Below are 17388 nucleotides of genomic sequence, written 5' to 3' on the forward strand. Positions count from 1 at the left end.
ATTTTGGTGTTTGAGCTGCTCCGAGCCTGCGTTATACCAGCATGGGCGCAGGACACAAGTAGATATATCACGGGGTAGGTATGTGGGCATATGTACACGAGGACCCTCTATTCTTAGACTCTCACCATCTTCTTAAACCTGCTTTTGCCTTGTTTTTTTCTCCCACCCCACATCCCACCTCCCCTCCCAGGCCGAGTTACACGCAGACCAGGCCAGCCATTTTACATCCACCCTGGCTAAAAACTGTCCCGCTCCACCGTCTGGTCAGCGTTGCAGCCAGCTTGTGCCAACGCCTCCCTGTCCCCCTCGGGACACCTGCCTCCCTCCCCGCTCTGCTCGTCCTCCACGTGGTTGGCCTCCTCGCTGGCCGCCACCACGGCGTTGTCGGTGCTGCGGGCCGGCTGGTGGTTGTCGCTGCTGTGCTCCTCGCCTTCCTGCACGTCGGACTCTGCTTCTTCGGTGTCGCTCCCACCACCCGCCGACGGGGGCTTCTCTGGGGGAGGCGTCTTCTTCTTCTCTCGGTTGAGGCAGCAGTAGGTGGCCACGGCCAGGAAGACAGCGGAGAGCACCACCTCCGAGCCCGCCAGGTAGAAGATCACCTCGTAGTTCTTGAGCGCGTCGACCAAGCGGCCTGAAGGGTCGAGAAGAAATGGAGGTGTTAGCATCTGCCTCAGCACTCTGACACACAAAGCCCAGCACAGGTGGGGAACTACTCTAAGTGTGGGTTTGGGGTTTTCCCGTGTTCTGACAAGGCTAAATAATGGTGATGGAGTCACACTGCGATAGGACATCTTCTTGCCAAGGTGAGATCAGCCTCCAAGAACCTGGCTTCCTTAGAGGGCCCACACCTGATGATGTCTCAGCCCAAAAAGATATTTATTTTGACTGCACCTCCTGAACGCATCAGGGCTGGCAATGGAGGGAGCTGTGGATACTACAGCTGTGACCCCAGGTCCCTGTGGAGCTGCACCCGGCCCCGCTTCCACAGGCAGCGAATTCCTCAGCGGATGAATGCGCCCCGTTCACCCAGGCTGGAGAGCGAGCAAGGAGCATGCGCGTGCGTGCGTGTGCAGCTTATCCTACAGCAAGCCCCTCAGCCCCGTGGTGAAGGGGGAAGCAGCTCAGGAGGATTACACCAAACAAAGCCACTTTGTTCAACCCTCTTCTTCCACCACAGCACTGCTCCCCCGAGTCCGAGTCTCGAGCTTCCTGTACCCAGGGTGGGGAGGTGGGAGCCCCCCCAGATCCATTCTTCAGTGACCCTGTACCTTCTCTGTCCTGTTTTGTGCTTCACACAGTACCAAAGCAGTGCAGAACTGAGGAGGGGTTCCCCCCCGTGACTGCTCAGAGTGCTGTCCCTATCTGATGTTGTGTTGGAAATAGGGACTCCTGCTCTCCATGTCCTCAATGTCTCCACTCTTCCCTCCCCACTCTTGAAGTTCCCTGACCTGGAAAAACTTCAGCTGCAGTGGTCTCCTACGTCCTGTCCTATGCAGGAAATTGTTTGGCCTTAAACTCTGTGGAAATAGCAAGTGAGAGGGCAGGCCAGCATGGAAAACTCACCTGGTTGCATCTGCTCCTTTTCCCCGTTCCTTTCTGGTTCCTTTGCTCCTGGGGCCTGCTCACCAACAAAGCTGGCCTACTGCCACATTGCATACAGGATTTAATAAACGTGGCTCCTGCTTCCTAATAGCCTTCTGCTTCCTCAACACTTATTTCACTAAGTGCTCCAGGTCCTCACAGCAAGGAAACGTTAAATCCTCCTCTCCCCCCAAGGTCTCTCTGCAGCTGCCTCCAAGACATCTATTTTTGGACCCTCGCTGGCCTGGGACTGCCGATTGCTCTACAGTTTGTAAGACAGGCCATGACCTAGCATCAAGAGGGTCTTCACTCAGAACATGAAGACCTCTCATTCACACAGAGCTCTCCTCTGATGGGCTTTAACCCACATGCTGTGGCCAAAGGGAGGGAGTGCAGGAAGCAACAGACTTGTTCCTGCCCAGGGACTTGTCCACGGTCTGTCCCTGACCTTTCCTTGCAAGTCACAGATGCAGGAAACTGCACTTTGGAAGTGAGCCTTTAGCATGATTTGACTTCTTCAGACCTGATCAGACATTTAATCTGAAGCTGTGCAAGCCTCTTGGGTGAAGGCTCCCTCTCCCATTGAACAACCTATTTGTAGGCTGTAGGGCATGGATGGACCTTACTTACACTGTCCCTTACAGGGACTATGGTGTAGAAATCATGAGTTTCTTAATCCTCTTACGAAAACTAACAGCAAATGCGTCAGGTGGATCTACACACTGTTTTGGCAGCTTTGACTGACAGCAACATGGCACCTTGGGTTGGGGCCAACACGAACTGAAATCATTATTCATGGCATCAATCAAAATGCCATGGGCACCAAGGAGAACCTGAAACATCCTCGCCTTGTCCCACTGAAGACTCTCACAGGTTTGCCTGCAGCATGTGCCTGACCCTACCTGTAACACGATTTGATGCAATGTTCATAGCAGAGATAAGGATCGCAGCAAGGAGAGGGAAGTGCCACTGATGAGGACTGAGGGGTGCTGGAAGCCATGCCACTCTTTATGCTGGCCATCGCTCAGGTCTCTCAGCAAGGCAGAGAGAGAAATATCACTTGCCCAGGCTCAGCTTCAGTGTTGTAGCGGAGTGAGACCCAGAGCTCTCACTTCAGAGAGCATCCAAGGGAAATATGAAATTGAGAAATATGGCCTTTATTCATCTACTTTGCCCATGCCCAATACCTGCAATACCATGGAACAGAAGCAAAACCAATTACCTGTGTTTTGTTTCGCAGCATGAGACCTACCTGCAGAGGGGGGACCAATGAGCACAGCGAACGCCTCGATAAGCAGGACCAGCCCGATGGCACTGGAGAACTTCTGGGAGCCAACGATGGCCATCAGCACCTCGAACTGCAGTGCCCCCACCATGCCGTAGGAGATGCCGAAGAAGACGCAGAAGATGACCAGCCCCGTGTAGTTGCTAGCCCTGGCGCTGCAGATGTCCGTCAGGCCGTTGAAGAGCATAGCGAAGCTGAACAGGTAGGCCACGTGGGGACGGACCCACTTCAACCCCGCCACCATGCCGCAGGCTGGTCGGGCAAAGATGTCTATGAAACCGATGATGGAGAGCAAGAACGCGGCCTCCGTGTCCGGTACTCCCGTGTCCTTGGCGTAGTTGACCAGCAATATGGGGGGCACAAAGAGACCCAAGACCAGGATGAACTTTGAGATGGTGTAAATGATGAACCCTCGGTTGGAAAAGATGCTAAAATCCAACAGCTTCTTTCCTTTCTTGGGCTTCTTCTTGGCTTTCTTGGCTTTCTTGGTTCCATCTGTGGTGCTGATGCCCTCCTCTGACTTCCCTCCTATGGGCAACATCTCCTTGGCTTCATACTTGTCCTGAGTCTTCTCCATCTTTCTCTTCATGCCCATGTCCAGGGGTCTCATGACTGCCCCACAAGTGCAGCAGTTAAGCAGAAGGCCCCCCATGATGAGGAACCCTCCTCGCCAACCAAACTTCTCCAGCAGCACCTGCCCCAGTGGAGAGAGGGAGGAAAGGAAGACAGGGCTCCCAGCAGCAGCCAGTCCATTGGCAAGAGGCCGACGCTTGTCAAAGTAGGTGCCCAGCATGATCAGTGAGGGCTGGAAGTTCAGCGCCATACCCAGACCTACGTGGGGGTGAGAGCCAGGAGGGAGAGAGGGAGTGCAAGGACATGAGACGTGTTTTGGAACAAGCTGAAACCCATCCAAGACTGTCCTAGTCCTGATTCATGTGTTCCTTACAAGCCTCTTCTCCTCCATCTTGTTGGCTTGCCCCTGGAAAAGATGGCCTAATGGCCTATCCACCTGAACTGTATTTGACTCTGATAACTGCGGCCATGCTTAGCCAGGACCTGTGCCTTACACAGGAACCTTCTCCCCCCTCCTCCACCACTTTACACTGATGCCACCCCAGTGGCCATGACTGGGCATGGTAATGCTAAGGGAAGTCTGCTCCCCCTGCTCCTGGGCCTCTCACCTGTCAGCACGCCAGCTGTCAGGTAAAGCTCGATGATGTTGGTGGTAAAAGATGCCAGGATCATCCCAGAGGAAGCTAGCAGCCCGCCGATGAGCATGACAGGCCGGCAGCCAAACTGGTTCACCATGATGCTGCATACTGGTCCTGGAAGGAAGCAGAGGAGACAGAGTAGGAGACCAGAAGGCAACAGGACATCTAGGAAGGGACAGCTTGCCCAAGCAGGGCACCCAGGGAAGACGAAACATGATCTCCAATGATGGAGATCACTGCTTGGCTGCTTAGATACACAGGCCAGTGACCATGAGGACAGCCCCTGGGGAGACGGGCTGGGCCTCTAGCAGGACAGGGGAAGGCACAGACTGGGCAGGGGGAAGCGTATCCAAGCATCACCTGTCCCATAGAGCATGGCCAGCATGATGGAGGAGATCCAGGCTGTGTCACTGTAGCCCACGTGGAAATCTTTCATGAGCTCCTTGAAGTAGACACTGACGGCTTTCGGGAAGGCATAGGAGAAGCCAGTGATCACAAAGCAGCCGAAGAGCACGATCCAGCCCCAGCCGCCATCCGGGGGCTTCACGGGAGCTGGGAGCTGCCCTTCCTCTGGGTCAGCTCTCCCCATCGTCTAGCCTGGGTGGGGAAAGGCAGGCCGGGAGGCGAGCTCTCCAGGTGCTGCAAGAAGAGAAGAGCGCAGCAGGCGATGTGAACCCCTCTCAGCTCCCAGGGACAGCCTTCGATCCTCTCGCCTTCTGGTCTGCCCCAGTTGGGAGCCCACCAGGACCTCCACACGGCAGAAGTGGTGGGGCACAAGAGGCCCGCTCACCTCGCCGTGCTTTCCTCAGCACGCAGCCCTCACCTTCCCTTCCCTACCCCTCCCTTCCCTGCTGCACGGGGCCAGATTTGGGAAATGGGTGAAGGGGGAGAGCACGGCAAACTGGTGATGATGTTTATTTGCATGCCAGAGAGATTAGGGCTCTGTACCTACCCGGAGGGGCCGGAACAAAGCCGAAGGGGGGAAAAGGAGGGAATTAGAGGGGATGTCTTGTGAGTTGCTCTCAGGACTCCTAAGCTGCCCAAGAATTTTGCTCCACTTGGCTGCTGTGGGTGGTTTTTTTTTGTATTTCTCCCCTAGGTCCCAGGTCTCTGCCGTATCCCTTCCAGCACTGAGCCGTACCGCTGCCCTCAGTTTCTTGGGCACTCAGGCTTATTTCCACACCTGTACGCAAAACTATCACCAATCTTTGATTATAGCTGCTCCCCAGTAGCATCAGACAGGTGTTACAAAGCATCTGCACCCGAGTGCTTTGACACAAAATAGTCTTGGCCAATGGTTTTAGACAGACGACGGAGGGTTTGATCATGGCAGCACCCAAGCATCCTCCACAGCCACGGCTCCCTGCAGCAGAGCTCCCAACCTTCAGGACCCCACCAGCCACAGAAAAAGGAGCAGGACCTGCCTGCGAGCATGGATTGAGGCAGCTCTTCTGGGTGGCACTTCCCTAACAGGTTCAGGCAGAACCTAAAGGCCAATGCAGGCTCCGTCTATCTCCTCCCCCCAGCCCAAGTCTCAAGGATCATGGAAGGGGGCAGAGGCATGAATTGAGAGCATACCCCAATCCTTTTTCTTTGAGCCCCTCTCCCAGCCTCACTCTTCTTGTTCTTGTCCTGCACACCTAATCAATTAATCAGACCACTGCAATTCATCCTTTTTTTTTTTTTTTTTTTTTTTTTTCCCTGTAAACATCCTCATCTTCCTAGCAAGAAAACATTTGGCTACCTGTGGAATGCCCTTCAGAGCTTTCCGCAGTATCTTCTCTCAGTGGTGAATCAACAGCACATGACTTTGAAGACAGCTTTAGACAAATACATATGGGTCCTGCTCAAGTCTAGGGCTGGATGGGTACCTACAGGAGCCACTTTTTCACCGCAACACAACTGTACAGCAAGGTAGGAAAGGGCATTTACCTGAGTGCAGCTCGAAGCCAGCTGACGAAGACGAGGTGCACCAGAGAAGCTCACCCGTGAAGCTCCCTCCAAGGCCAATGTGCTGCAGCTCAGCTCGGCTGGGGCTTTATCCCAGCTCTGAGCCAGGCGGTTCAGAGCTGCCTCGATCCTAACACTGCGGTGCATATGCAGGCTCCTCTGCTCACGGCTGCACACGGCGGTCACACCGTGTACCCTGCACCTGCCTCTGCATATGCTACAGCTTGCTATTATTTTCTCCCCGGTTAAGGAGCTTTATTCGTGGTTAAAAATATCCCACGTACATTCAGCCACCCGTAAAAGCTCATCAGCACAGGCAGCAGCCTTTCCCCTGGGCATCACATGCAGGCAGGCCCGTGGTGAGCACTGCTGCAGAGCAAGCTGCGGGTAGATGCTAGGAGAAGACTTGCACCGGCACCAGAAGTCACAAACCCTGACCAAGAGGGCAAAGACCACTACAGGATCGGCCTTGACTGCTGGTGCCTGGGTGCACACAGAAGAGCTGGTGCACGATAATGTCCAGCAAAGCCCCGCTGTGCCAGGCAAGCTGCACCAGTACCAGCATCCAGGAGGGTCCACATGAATGCGAGGATGTCTCCTGAAGCCTCAATGGAGAATGGATGGGGTAGGGAAGGTTCAATAAATTAAATGCAAAGGTCATGATTCATGCCACCAGCCTCCCCAGCCCAACATCACCTTGGAAAAGCATTTGCTAGAGAATAAATTAGAAAAGATCTGCCAAAAGTTGTCCTTCTGGCTCAGATGCACGCTTCCCACTGTGCCACTGACCTGTGCAATGACCACCCGAGCGCAGGCTGAGTCCCCGAGGTGAGGGGATGGGTCTGGCTGGCGTTCCCCGGCTCTGGATGAGGGTGCCCAGTCAGATGGCCCTGCTGGCTCCTTGCTCCATGGCGGGCACCCCGTCAGCAAGGCATGGGGCGATGCCTGCAGGAACCCAGCACCCTTGCAGCAGTCTCCTGTGCCCCGCTCCTTCCTTCGGGGCAGCCACGTCCTCGCTGGAGAGCTAATCCCCCTCTCAGCCTGCTTTCCTCCAACTCTGATGCCGCCCTCTGCAAAGCCACCCACACGGCCAAGCCGGAGGGGACGCCCCACGCAGGGGACCCCCCTTTGCCTGCTGCAGGTGGGTGCGGGCAGGGTGGATGTGGGTCAGCGGCTGCTTACGGTTTCAGGTCAGCAAAGACCGGCAGGTGCTGAGCGGGCAGAAAGCACTTCTCCACTTTTAAGAGGCTTTTCCAGCCAATGGGGAGGAGGTGGCTGCCTGAATCCCCCGGTAATCCCACAGCCGCCTGGGGGGCTCCTCGCCTCTCCCCATGGAGCAGGGCAGGTTTGGAGGGGACGAAGGGGGAAGAAGCGGTGCTGGTGATGGGCTGAGCTGGGAGAGAGGGTGCAGGGGAAGTGAGTAGCAGTGGACCATGCTTCACTAAGGGGCAAAATTGGGGATGGGGCTGTTTTTCAGTCTTCCCAAGCCCCAACGCCTCTCCCATGGTCATGGTTTTGCAGTAGCATGGGCAAGGCTGAGGGGCACGTGTCCAGCAGCGACAGAAGCTGAGTTGGAGCAGCCAAGTGATCACCATCCTTCACAGCTGCAAGAGCCACCGGGGCTGGATCCAGCACACCCCCAGCAGCTCACTAAAACCCCCAAAATAGCCCCCCTGCATGGCTGCCACTCAACCACCTCTGGGGACGAGCCAGTCCCAGCTGCACACAGGGAAACCCATTTCCTTGCAGGCTGGGGGGGGGCAGGTTTTTGGGGCCCCCATGTTAATCCCCCCAAGCCTCTTAGCCCCCACACCCCATCCTGCTGCCCGGCGGCAGGGAACGGGGCACACATGGGGCCCACGGGGGCTTGGCAGCACTCGCAGCCGGGGTTTAATTTCTATTAATAAGGCTAATCGGCTCAGGCCGGGGCCACCGCTCGCGCTCCCTCCCTCTCTGCACCTAGGGCATGGTGGCGGGTGAGAAGATGGCCGCCAGGCCTTGTCCTCCCACCTGAGGCCCACCCAGGCATGGAGGCTTGGGTGGAGGCCGGGTAATGGGATTTTGCTGCCCTCCAGTGGCAGCAGACATGGGGCCAGCTGGTGGGGGGCTCCATGGGGGGCTCCAGCAGCCCCCCAACCCCTTGCTGGTGGGGTCACACATCCTCCTCCCCCCGTGGCCTCTGACCGAGGGGAAGGCCTGGCCGCTGGGACAGCAATGGAAGAAGCGTTCTCTGTTTTATTTACAAATGCCTTGTCCATGGGACATCGGGTGGAGAAGCAGGGCAGTGGTTCTGGGATCCATCACTTCCCCCTGCTGTGCCCAGGGGCTGCCCAGCAAGGGAAGAGGTCAGATGGAGGCAGGGAAAGGCAGGTGCCTCCACAATGAACGTGGCTGCCAAAGGGGCTGAGAGCCCTTCAGCCGGACCACGTTGCTGGAAGCTTTCTGGTGGCCACCTCCCTTTGGGGTTCATTTTTCCAGCAACGAAGGAATGGTCTAGCAAGTGTCCTTCTCCTTCCAGACCATCAGCATCCCCTCTCCCAGGGCACCAGCATCAGTAACGCCAGGCTTCTCCCACTCAAGTACAATAATCACACAAGGGAGGGGAGGCAATCCCAAGAAAGCAGCAGGGGCGTGCTGCTGGCTACAGCATGCCGGACAGCCAGGAGAGATGGATCCCCATGTCCCAGAGGGAAAGGAGGGATAGGGAAAAGTCACTCTGTGGGCGGTAGCATGAGGTCTCTGCCCTGCTGGGGTTGCAGCCCATCACTGCCATGCCTTCCTCTTCCCTGCTGAAATTCTTGGCTGCCCGCAGTGCTTCTTCATCGGATGATGGGTGCCGAGCGGTCGTTGGTGACCGTGGGACGCAGCTTGACTGTGGCAAAGGGGTTGGTACCTCTGGAAGGGGAAAGGAGACAGGTAACCATCAGGTAATCTGGAAAGACCATGCAGGGGACCTGCTGACCGAGCAAGGGCTGTTCAGTGTTGCCAGAACGACACCTCCGTGCCAAGGAGGTGGCTGGCTGCTGAGCGTGTTTTCTCCCTCTTTAACAGCCCCTGCTGCAGGTTCCTATGTGGTTCCTCAAGCTCCCCTCAGGGCTTCTCCTCATCCTCACTCTTCCATATGATAAAGAAAGGACACTAGCCTAAGTCTGTCCGTTGTGGTAGCACTCTACACGTCTGACCCTAACCCTCCAAAGCAAGCAGGGAGAAGAAAGAGGTCACAGCACCATGCCTGAAACATGGAGGCACCAACCTGACCGCAGGGGGAAATTACGGAAGATGAGTTGTGCATTGCCTCCTCCAGTCACTTCCCTGTTCTTCCCATGTTTGATAACCCAAAAGATCCAATAATAATAGTATTCTAACAATGCCACCCTATCTGATGAATTCCAGAGTGCAACCCCACGTCTCACTCACCGTGGAAAGAGTTCAGGGGGCTGGTCAGATACTCCTGATTTCTGCAATGAAAAGAAAGGCAAGTGAGTGATCTGGGGTGAGGAGGGGAATGGAGAGACAAAAGTTGGGCAGGGGACACTGCACACACAAAGGAAGATTTCACAAAACACATGAGTGAGTTAGGAGACTAAGTCCTATTAGCAGGGCTCTGACTCATTCATTCAATTTCTGTGGTGAGGGGTTGTCCCTACACAGGTTCCTTATGGACACCTCCCTTTGTTTTAGGGAAGAAAGGAGATGCTTCAGATTCCCTAAAAGTCACGTCTGAAGAGCACAGCAAACAGGGACAGTCTGATCTACATCGCACCCTGCCAGCACAGCCAGAGATGCCCCCTCATGTTGCCCACCCATCCTGGCAAAGAGTTTCTTGTCAATGCCCTCACGCTCCTGCGCTTTCAGGGAACTCGAGAGCTGGAGCGCTGTACCCTACCCTACCCCACATACTGCTCAAAAGTGAACCAACCTGGTGGAGAAAGATGGAGCTTGGCCCCGTGGCCCTTATCTTTGGCCAGCAGATAGTGAAGGATCGGTGACAATTGCAATGGCCTTATAAAGCACACCAGTTTCTGTATCTGGTGGCAAACAAGAAAGCCAAGTGTGGCTATCTGTGTTCCAGCTGGGAAGTCAAACAGGGACTTATTTTCTCCTGGCTCAGCAGAAGGATATCTTGGGAAGAAGCTTAGAGCAAGGTTGAGCCTTTCTGAACTTCTAATGAGTTTCAATTGCTCTGCCACCATACTCTAAGTGCTCCACACACTTTATTGTTCAGTCTCAGGTCTATTCCTGCACCCTAGCCCTGGGGCTGGCTGGAAACCAGTGGCCTTGGGATCATAGGCTGCAGATCCCATTCACATCCATGTTGTGCAGCCTGAGGCCTTCTGAAACCGCAGAGCAGGTCATGAAGGGGGAAAAAAAAGTTAAATGTTGCATCGTGACAAGGTTTGCCAGCCTTCTGAGGCTGAGCAAGGAACACCCGGAGGGCAGCACTGTTCTTCTTTCTCCTAATCATAGGTTCTCACTTTACACTGTCCTCACCTTTAACTTTGACTGTCCTCACCAGTCAATTCCCTACAGCTGGAAGCAGCATAAGTGGAGGGTTTCCTTTCCAGTATGCCACGGTTGTGAGCTACGGGTTGGAGATTCCTTGTTCTAAGACTCTCCAAACTGGCAGTGCTCTCAGCCTTTACCTCCAGCTGTTTGCCTGTCCCACCTGTGATTTTAATCCAACCCTTTACTTGAATTTGGAAGAGGAGCCCTCTGAAGCTGCTCCCCATTCACTGAAGGGAGAAGAAGGATGGCATCTCTGTTAGCTGGTCACCCCACGCCCAGCCCAGCCTGATCACTCCATGGTCCTACTGTTAGCAGAAAGAGGTGCTGCCCCGGAGCCACCAGAAATCAGGCTGGGAGGTCATGGAGAAAAGGAGTGAACTGAAGGGGCCCTGGTGAGCAAAAAGAGAGAGAAATGAGAAGGGCGGGGGCACAAAGGCAGTCCTTGAGGGAGGAAATTCAGGCACCAAGGATCTGCATGCATGAAGTTGACTGTAGGGGCCACCAAGACATGGTTGCATGGGGACAGATTGGTTGAGAAAGGCCGGTGCTAACAAGATGCCTTAGCTCAGGAGAGGACGAGGGCGCACAACTACATCTGTGTGTGTCATCGTTCTCAACAGGCCTCCACAGAAAAGGCTGGAAGTCAGCTCTGATGGAAAGACGTGCCCTGCTCCACACACGCCAGCCTGCACTCACCTTGGAGCCTGAACCAGCCAAGGTCCCCAGCCCGCTCTGGTGGCTGCTGGCAGCCAGTGGAGGGGGCGGCGGGTTCGGCACAGCAGCCTGGGCAGCAGCAGGCCAGTGAGTGTTGGAGGAAGAAACGCTGGGACGGTCCAGGATGTCATCCATGCTGTGACTGCTGCGGAGCGGGAAGGACCTGAGCAAGAAGAGAGGAAAACACGGGGATAGCCAAGGAGCAAGGAATGGGGAGAAGCACCGGTGTTAGCCACACGTGTCCATGGGATTTCTTTGGAGAAAATATGTGGCTTGGAATGGCCCAGTCTCCTTTTAGAAAATATTGCACATGTTCGTGGAGTCACCTAAGGTAACTCTGTGAGATCTCAGCGCACAGTGGGGCTCTCAGCAAATTGCAGCTCTCTGCTGGGTGCACCCAAAACAGGCGCTGGTGTGAAAGCCTTACAATGAGGCACTTTGTCTTCTGCCTGGCCTATTGCCCTCCTCTTACCTGGTGGTTGGCTCCTCCACATCCCTCACGTCATCCAGAGGCTTGACATAAGCTTCAGGGAACCAGCCGCATCTAAGCCACGGAAACAGAGATAAATGAGCTCCAGGCAAACCATAGGGTTGTGGTTTAGATCCAGCTGCCCAGCACACCTATCTACACCCATCCCAGATATCGACCAACCCCAGCTGCTGCATCTACCACGTGTGATAGGGTTCGGCATTCCTTTCGCCCCTAGGTGGAGCATGGATTTATTGCAGGACAGTCCTTGGGAAGCCACGGAGCCATGGTGTTCCCACCCCTGCTTGGCGCAGGACTTGCTTATCTCACAGGCTATGCAAAATCACTGCTCCTGGGAGCAGGACTGGCACAATCCAGGAAGAAAAGCTCTGACTGAGAGCAAATACAAGGAAGACAAAGCCAGCACTCAAGGCAGCCTGTGGCAATCCTCTCCTCCCCAAGTCAAGGCAGCTGTGCCTCAGAACCCCACTAAAATAAGGGCACTGTGCTTGCTCGTCTTCATCCGAGTGACCTTCCCTGCAGAGCACGGGGCACGGATCCCATGTGAAAAAGGGCAGGCTTTGCCAACAGGTGTCAGCCAGCCGCCCCGCAGGGAGTAGTAATTCAGTAAGCGCTGGGTGCAGCAGTTTCCATGCCCTGCCTGCGTTGGAGCTGAGAAACACCAAGCCTCTCAGGTAACTCCTGCAGTTCACAGTCCTCAGCTGGCTCCCACGGCAGGATTCACTCAGCCGTGCAAGCCAGGAGGTGTCGCCAGGTCCCTGGCTCCCCTACCCTGGAGCCTTCCCAGGCAGTACATCCACCCTCGCCCTGCCCCACCACTTCTCCTGCTCCAGCAGGCTGGGGACACGGCACAGGAGAGGTGGCGAGCAGGCCACCAAGCCCATCAGCTACACCAAGGTGTCACGTACGTGGACGAGCCCTCCAGCTTGCCATACAGCCACCCGTTCTGTGCTTCTGGCATCAGCACCATGATAACATCCCCGGGGTCGAAGCGCAGCAGGGTGCGGTTGGTCCCCGTCGTGTGGGGCACGATGGCCTGCACCCTCACCGCCCCGCTCTTCCTCCTGCCCTCGCTGCTGCTGCTGGCCTCGCCGAAGGAACCGGAGCGGGAGATGCGGCCGGTAGGGAGCAAACCTGCAGGGAGGCATCAGAGGGGTCTGGATGGAGCTCAGCATCCTCCTGCAAGACCCACGCCACCTCGAGGGGACTGGTGCTGTGCCCTCTTTGGCCAAACATCTCGGGTACAAGCACTGCCTGCTGCAATGACGGGCAGACAGCCCCCTTCCTGGCCCTGCTGCAGCAATTGAGAGTTTGTGACATTTTTCTCTCCCCCGTCCCATTTTTTTTTTTTAAGACTTTCAGCTGAAATTTGTGATGAATGAAAAGCAGGTGAGCCCTGGATGAACTCTGCTCTGAAAGCTGAGCTCACCTTCATTCAGCCCTGTCCTCCCCAGCTCCTATGTGCATTGTCCTCTCACCACACCCAGGGATGTGGCCGAGGACCCGTGATCTGAGAGTTGTGGTCCCTCCCCGAGCCCGACCCTGTTCCCCCAGAGGCCCAACCACCGTGTCCCCCCGTGGCACTGCTCCCAGACATGGGTCGTACTGGCCGATGGTGTCCTCTGCAGCGGCCTCCTGGAGAGCTCTGGTTGAGGAGACATCTTCATATCTGGCTCCTGAGAGAAGATGCTCGATCTGTTCCCGCTCATGGTAGAAGTGAAGTCCCCGAGGGGTTTCTGGAGCTGCTGGAAGGAAAGGAGGCTGAGCACGTAGCCACAGAAGCTGTGTCAAGCAAAAGACACCACAGCACACACCCTTCCCTCATCTTGGCCAGGAAAGGGCCATGGAGAGGCACCAAGAGAGCCCAAAACTGGCCTTGCCCTGCAGCCCAGAAGGCCAGGAAGGCCATCCACGTGCTCCTCACCATCTCCAGGTGTGTGGGGGTGCTCCGGCCTGACAGATACCCCTGGCTGTGCGAGGCTGCCATGAGACCCTGAGTGTGGCTGTTTGAGGGGTTGCGGCTGGCCTCCAGCTGCTCCTTCCACTGCGGGGCCTTGGTCTGGATCATGCCCTGGGCCTGATAAAAGAGAAAAGAGGCGGTGGTGGATGGGGCAGAGAAGGTACAGGAGGAGTCAGCCCCGCATGCCCACCCAGCTTGCTCCCCGGAGCCGTACCCTGCTGTAAAACTGGAGGAGGGTGTTGTAGAGGATCTGGTGCTTTTCGGCCAGGAAGCGGTAGCGCCGCTTCTCCTCCAGCTCAGCCTCCCGCTGGCTCTCAGAGATGAAGGCCTGCATCTCCGAGCGCAGCCGCATCACGTTCTCCTGGCCCACGAGGGGAAACGAGGAGGAAGAGATAAGCCTAAATCCGCATCAGACTCGCGCACATTTGGGAGGGGAGGCACTGAAGTGTGGGGTTGTGTCCCCAGCTCCCCACTGCACTGCTGGGGCTCCACAGAGGAGCTAGAGCAGGGTGCCAAGGGCCAGCTCCTTGCACCCCGAGGCTTGCTAAGTGAGGCAAGAGCTTGGCAGGCACTGCAATATTGGGGACCACAGGTCAGCAGCGCCCTGTAGGGAAGGAAGTGCCTCCTTTCCAGATAAGCCTGCTGCCTTTTGAACAGCGGGGACAACCCCTTGGCTCATCAGGAAGGGCAGCGCTGCTCAGAAACCAGCCCCTGGCTTCAGAGAAATCAAGTCTCCTTCCTGCAATCACTTCTCACCTTCATCTCCCGGACGTTTTTATCACGGGCCCTCTCCATTCTCCACAGCGCTGCCATGCACTTATCCAGGTTGCTGGCTCTGCGCCGGTACTCCAGCTCGTACTGCTTCTGGCTCTCCTGCCGGGGAGAAAGCAGGCACGGTGAGAAGCAGAGACCCGTCCATGCTGTGATGGTCCTGCTCTGGTGGGTGGTTGACTGCCTGAGCCCCTCTGAAATCAGGCTTCAGCTGAACCTCTTATAAAAAGCCACACTAGGGAGCTGGGTTGGTCCATGAGAGGTAAGAAGAAGGTAAGAAAGACCCCTGAGTCCTACTGAAGAAACACCTCAAGAGCTCAAGCAAGGTGTCTCGGGTGGCAGAGAGAGGAAAACAAACAGGGCCGAGGCGTGGAAGGGGTCTCAGCACTCACACTGATGAACTGCATGTCCATTTTGGTGTTCTTCTCCATGTGCTGCAGCAGGTCCACGTGGAAGGTCTGAGCCTGCAGGAGGCGAAAGGAGCCGTCACCCCCTGCCCGTCACCACACAGGGTGCTACAGGCTCTGCGGTTTGGGTTGTCTCACAGAACCGGTGACCCTCTTGCCACCAGGCCCCCCCAAAAAAAGACCAGGGTGTGCATCCAGCACCCCCCAGACCACCAGCCCTTGAGGTTGGCATCCCTTGCTTGTGACAGCAGCCTGCAAACAGCACCGGGAAGGGCATGAAGCCAGGCTCCAGCCGTGGCAGCTCTGCAACACGCCTCCACCACGTGCAGGGAGGCAGCACCTGCCAGCAGGCACGTGAGAGGGAGGAAGACGGAGCAAACTGGGCAGACGCCAGCGAGCTGTGGGGTGGGAAGTCCCTTCTGTCCTCAACTCGCACCAGCCCCCCAGGAAAAACACTCACCACCACTTCCAAATCAGAGGTCAGGAGCCTCTGCGTGTCAGACATCTGCATCAGGATTTCACCTTCAGAGAAAGAGAGAGAGAGAGAGAGATGGGAGAGGGTGGAAAAACCCCGCGGCCATTTCCTGGTGCGCCCAGGGAGGCAGAGCAGCAGCGTGCCACCGCGGCCGATGGGCGGGTGTGAAAGTCCACCAGCTATCGCAGGGCGCTGCTCTCTGCACCCTGGGAGGCTGGCAGCCTTCCTCCCCGGGGCTCAGCTCATCCTCCTCTCCCCGGGCACCGGTTATTGCCTGGGAGATCGCAGGACGAGTGCTCTTCTCAAAGCTGCGAGAAGGAGAAAAATGGTTCCTCCAAGATGGAAATTTCAGCTGTCAGGGCAGGATGCCTGAACAGGGACTCGTTTCCATGACCAAGGGTCCTCTCCAAGGGGATGGATGTTCAAAGATACACAACAATTTTGATTGTTACTGCTTGAGCAGGGCCTGGCACTGCGGGACATCATTTAGGGGATCTGTCTTCCTCCCCCCAAGGACTGGAAAGGGACCGGCTACTGGGGAAAGCCAAAACCTTCAGCGGTGGCGCCTCGCGGTGCAGAGGATGGGGAGTGGGAGAGCCTTACCCAGCTTGTGGGAGGTGGAGCTCTGCAGGGCTTGCTCCCCGATCTTCTCAATCGCCTTAAAATAGACTTCAGCTGCTTTGGCTAGTGCTGCGTGGAGAGGAGAGGGGTAGTAAGGGTCTGCCCTGCCTTCCCGCAGCACGATGTGGAGCCAGGGCCGGGCAGGACCCCACTCACCATGGAAAGCACGCAGGTAGTTGTTCCCCAGGTACACCAGGTTCTGCAGAGCGGGGTTGAACTGCTCCAGGATGGTCTGTAGGCAGGGCAAAGCACGTTAAGTTTGCTCTTCCCCGTGCCCCAGAGAGCCCAGCAGGTGGACACCCTCCCGCTGTGGCTCGGCTGGGTGCAGCAGGGACTGGGGTCTTGCCCAGGCGCTGTGCTGATGTACGGCTGTGCACAAAATCAGCTCCCTGCTGCCCTGCGTCGCCTCCAGCAAGCCAGGAGAGGAGCAGTGCCGGAGGGGAAGGAGCACCGAGCTGTCACCCGCCGCTGTCACCTTCCTCCTAGGGCCCCGTGCTCCACAGCGGCTGCAGACAGGGGAGCGACAGCGAGGGGACGTGTGAGCAGCCTTATCCCCGAGCCTGCCTGGGTGAAGGCCACCGCTCATTGCTCAGCCACCGACACGGCTTTATCCCGGCCACGATCTGGTGTGCTGCCAGCCTCAGCAGCTTGATAAGGGAAGGGATGGACTGCCGCGGATCGCCCTCTCTGTTTTTATTTGCCGGATTTATCAGAGGGTTTTTATTGCTCGCAGGATAGCAGCTTGGAGGCTGGGATAAGGAATTTCCCCTACTCCCGGCCCTCACCGCCCCTCTGCAGCACCCGTGTGCCCAGGGAAGGGTGAGGGGGATCCGACTGCTCTTGGCAGCAAGGGGGAAAAGAGCTGACCGAACTGATGCTCGCTACCAGCAACCACGGTGTGTGACCCTTCAGAAATCACCAATTTCTTCCTGTCTTTGCCTTCAGACCCACACCACGCAGCCCAAATCCCCCGGGGACGGACCCAGCCCTCAGCTGCCCACCCCAGGGAGCCTCCGTGGGGAAACAGCTCTCCTCCCAGCGAGGCATCAGCCTGCGGTGCCGGCGCTCACCTTATAGATGGAGATGGTGGATCTGTAGGACAGGTCCATCTCCGGAGCCTTTTCTCTCTCCTGCAGAGGAGGAAGGGGCGAGGAGAGCGCGAGGAGCTGTGCTGGTCCAGAGGAGCCTCTTTTCCACGGAGCTGGCTGGATGGAGAGAGCCTGTCCCCAGCGAGGTATGACAGCAGGAAGGCACGGACGCGGTGCAAAGGGAGCGGGGCGCTGCTGGGGGTTTAATAATTCACCAGCCGGGAGGCTGGAACTTGATCCCAGGATGTAACCGGACTCTGGAGGGAGAGGAATCCTGCGGCAGGCAGCACGGGCATGTGACCGCCTCCTTCAATTATTGATCGCTGCCC

At 56.7% G+C, this 17388-nt stretch overlaps 2 protein-coding genes across 2 annotated transcripts; both read right to left on the minus strand.

Annotated features, from left to right (window-relative positions):
* Nucleotides 1-236: 236 nt before the first annotated feature.
* SLC16A8 (solute carrier family 16 member 8) lies at nucleotides 237-4666 on the minus strand (the record flags this gene model as incomplete). The annotated part of the gene is made up of 4 exons (XM_084306249.1): nucleotides 237-631; nucleotides 2834-3697; nucleotides 4048-4191; nucleotides 4438-4666. 4 exons carry the CDS (start codon nucleotides 4664-4666, stop codon nucleotides 237-239), a joined length of 1632 nt encoding a protein of 543 aa, XP_084162375.1.
* A 4180-nt stretch (nucleotides 4667-8846) lies between these two features.
* BAIAP2L2 (BAR/IMD domain containing adaptor protein 2 like 2) lies at nucleotides 8847-17083 on the minus strand (the record flags this gene model as incomplete). Its single annotated transcript, XM_084282075.1, has 14 exons — nucleotides 17042-17083; nucleotides 16128-16203; nucleotides 15954-16040; nucleotides 15336-15397; nucleotides 14861-14932; nucleotides 14454-14570; nucleotides 13912-14058; nucleotides 13662-13814; nucleotides 13344-13479; nucleotides 12646-12871; nucleotides 11720-11791; nucleotides 11230-11410; nucleotides 9445-9485; nucleotides 8847-8922 (listed from the first exon to the last, which is right to left on the minus strand). The coding sequence occupies exons 1-14, from the start codon at nucleotides 17078-17080 to the stop codon at nucleotides 8847-8849; spliced, it is 1485 nt and encodes a 494-aa protein (XP_084138201.1). The 5' UTR covers nucleotides 17081-17083.
* Nucleotides 17084-17388: the final 305 nt, after the last annotated feature.

Source organism: Netta rufina, assembly GCF_964035555.1.
Source record: "Netta rufina genome assembly, chromosome: 1".
Taxonomy (NCBI): domain Eukaryota; kingdom Metazoa; phylum Chordata; class Aves; order Anseriformes; family Anatidae; genus Netta; species Netta rufina.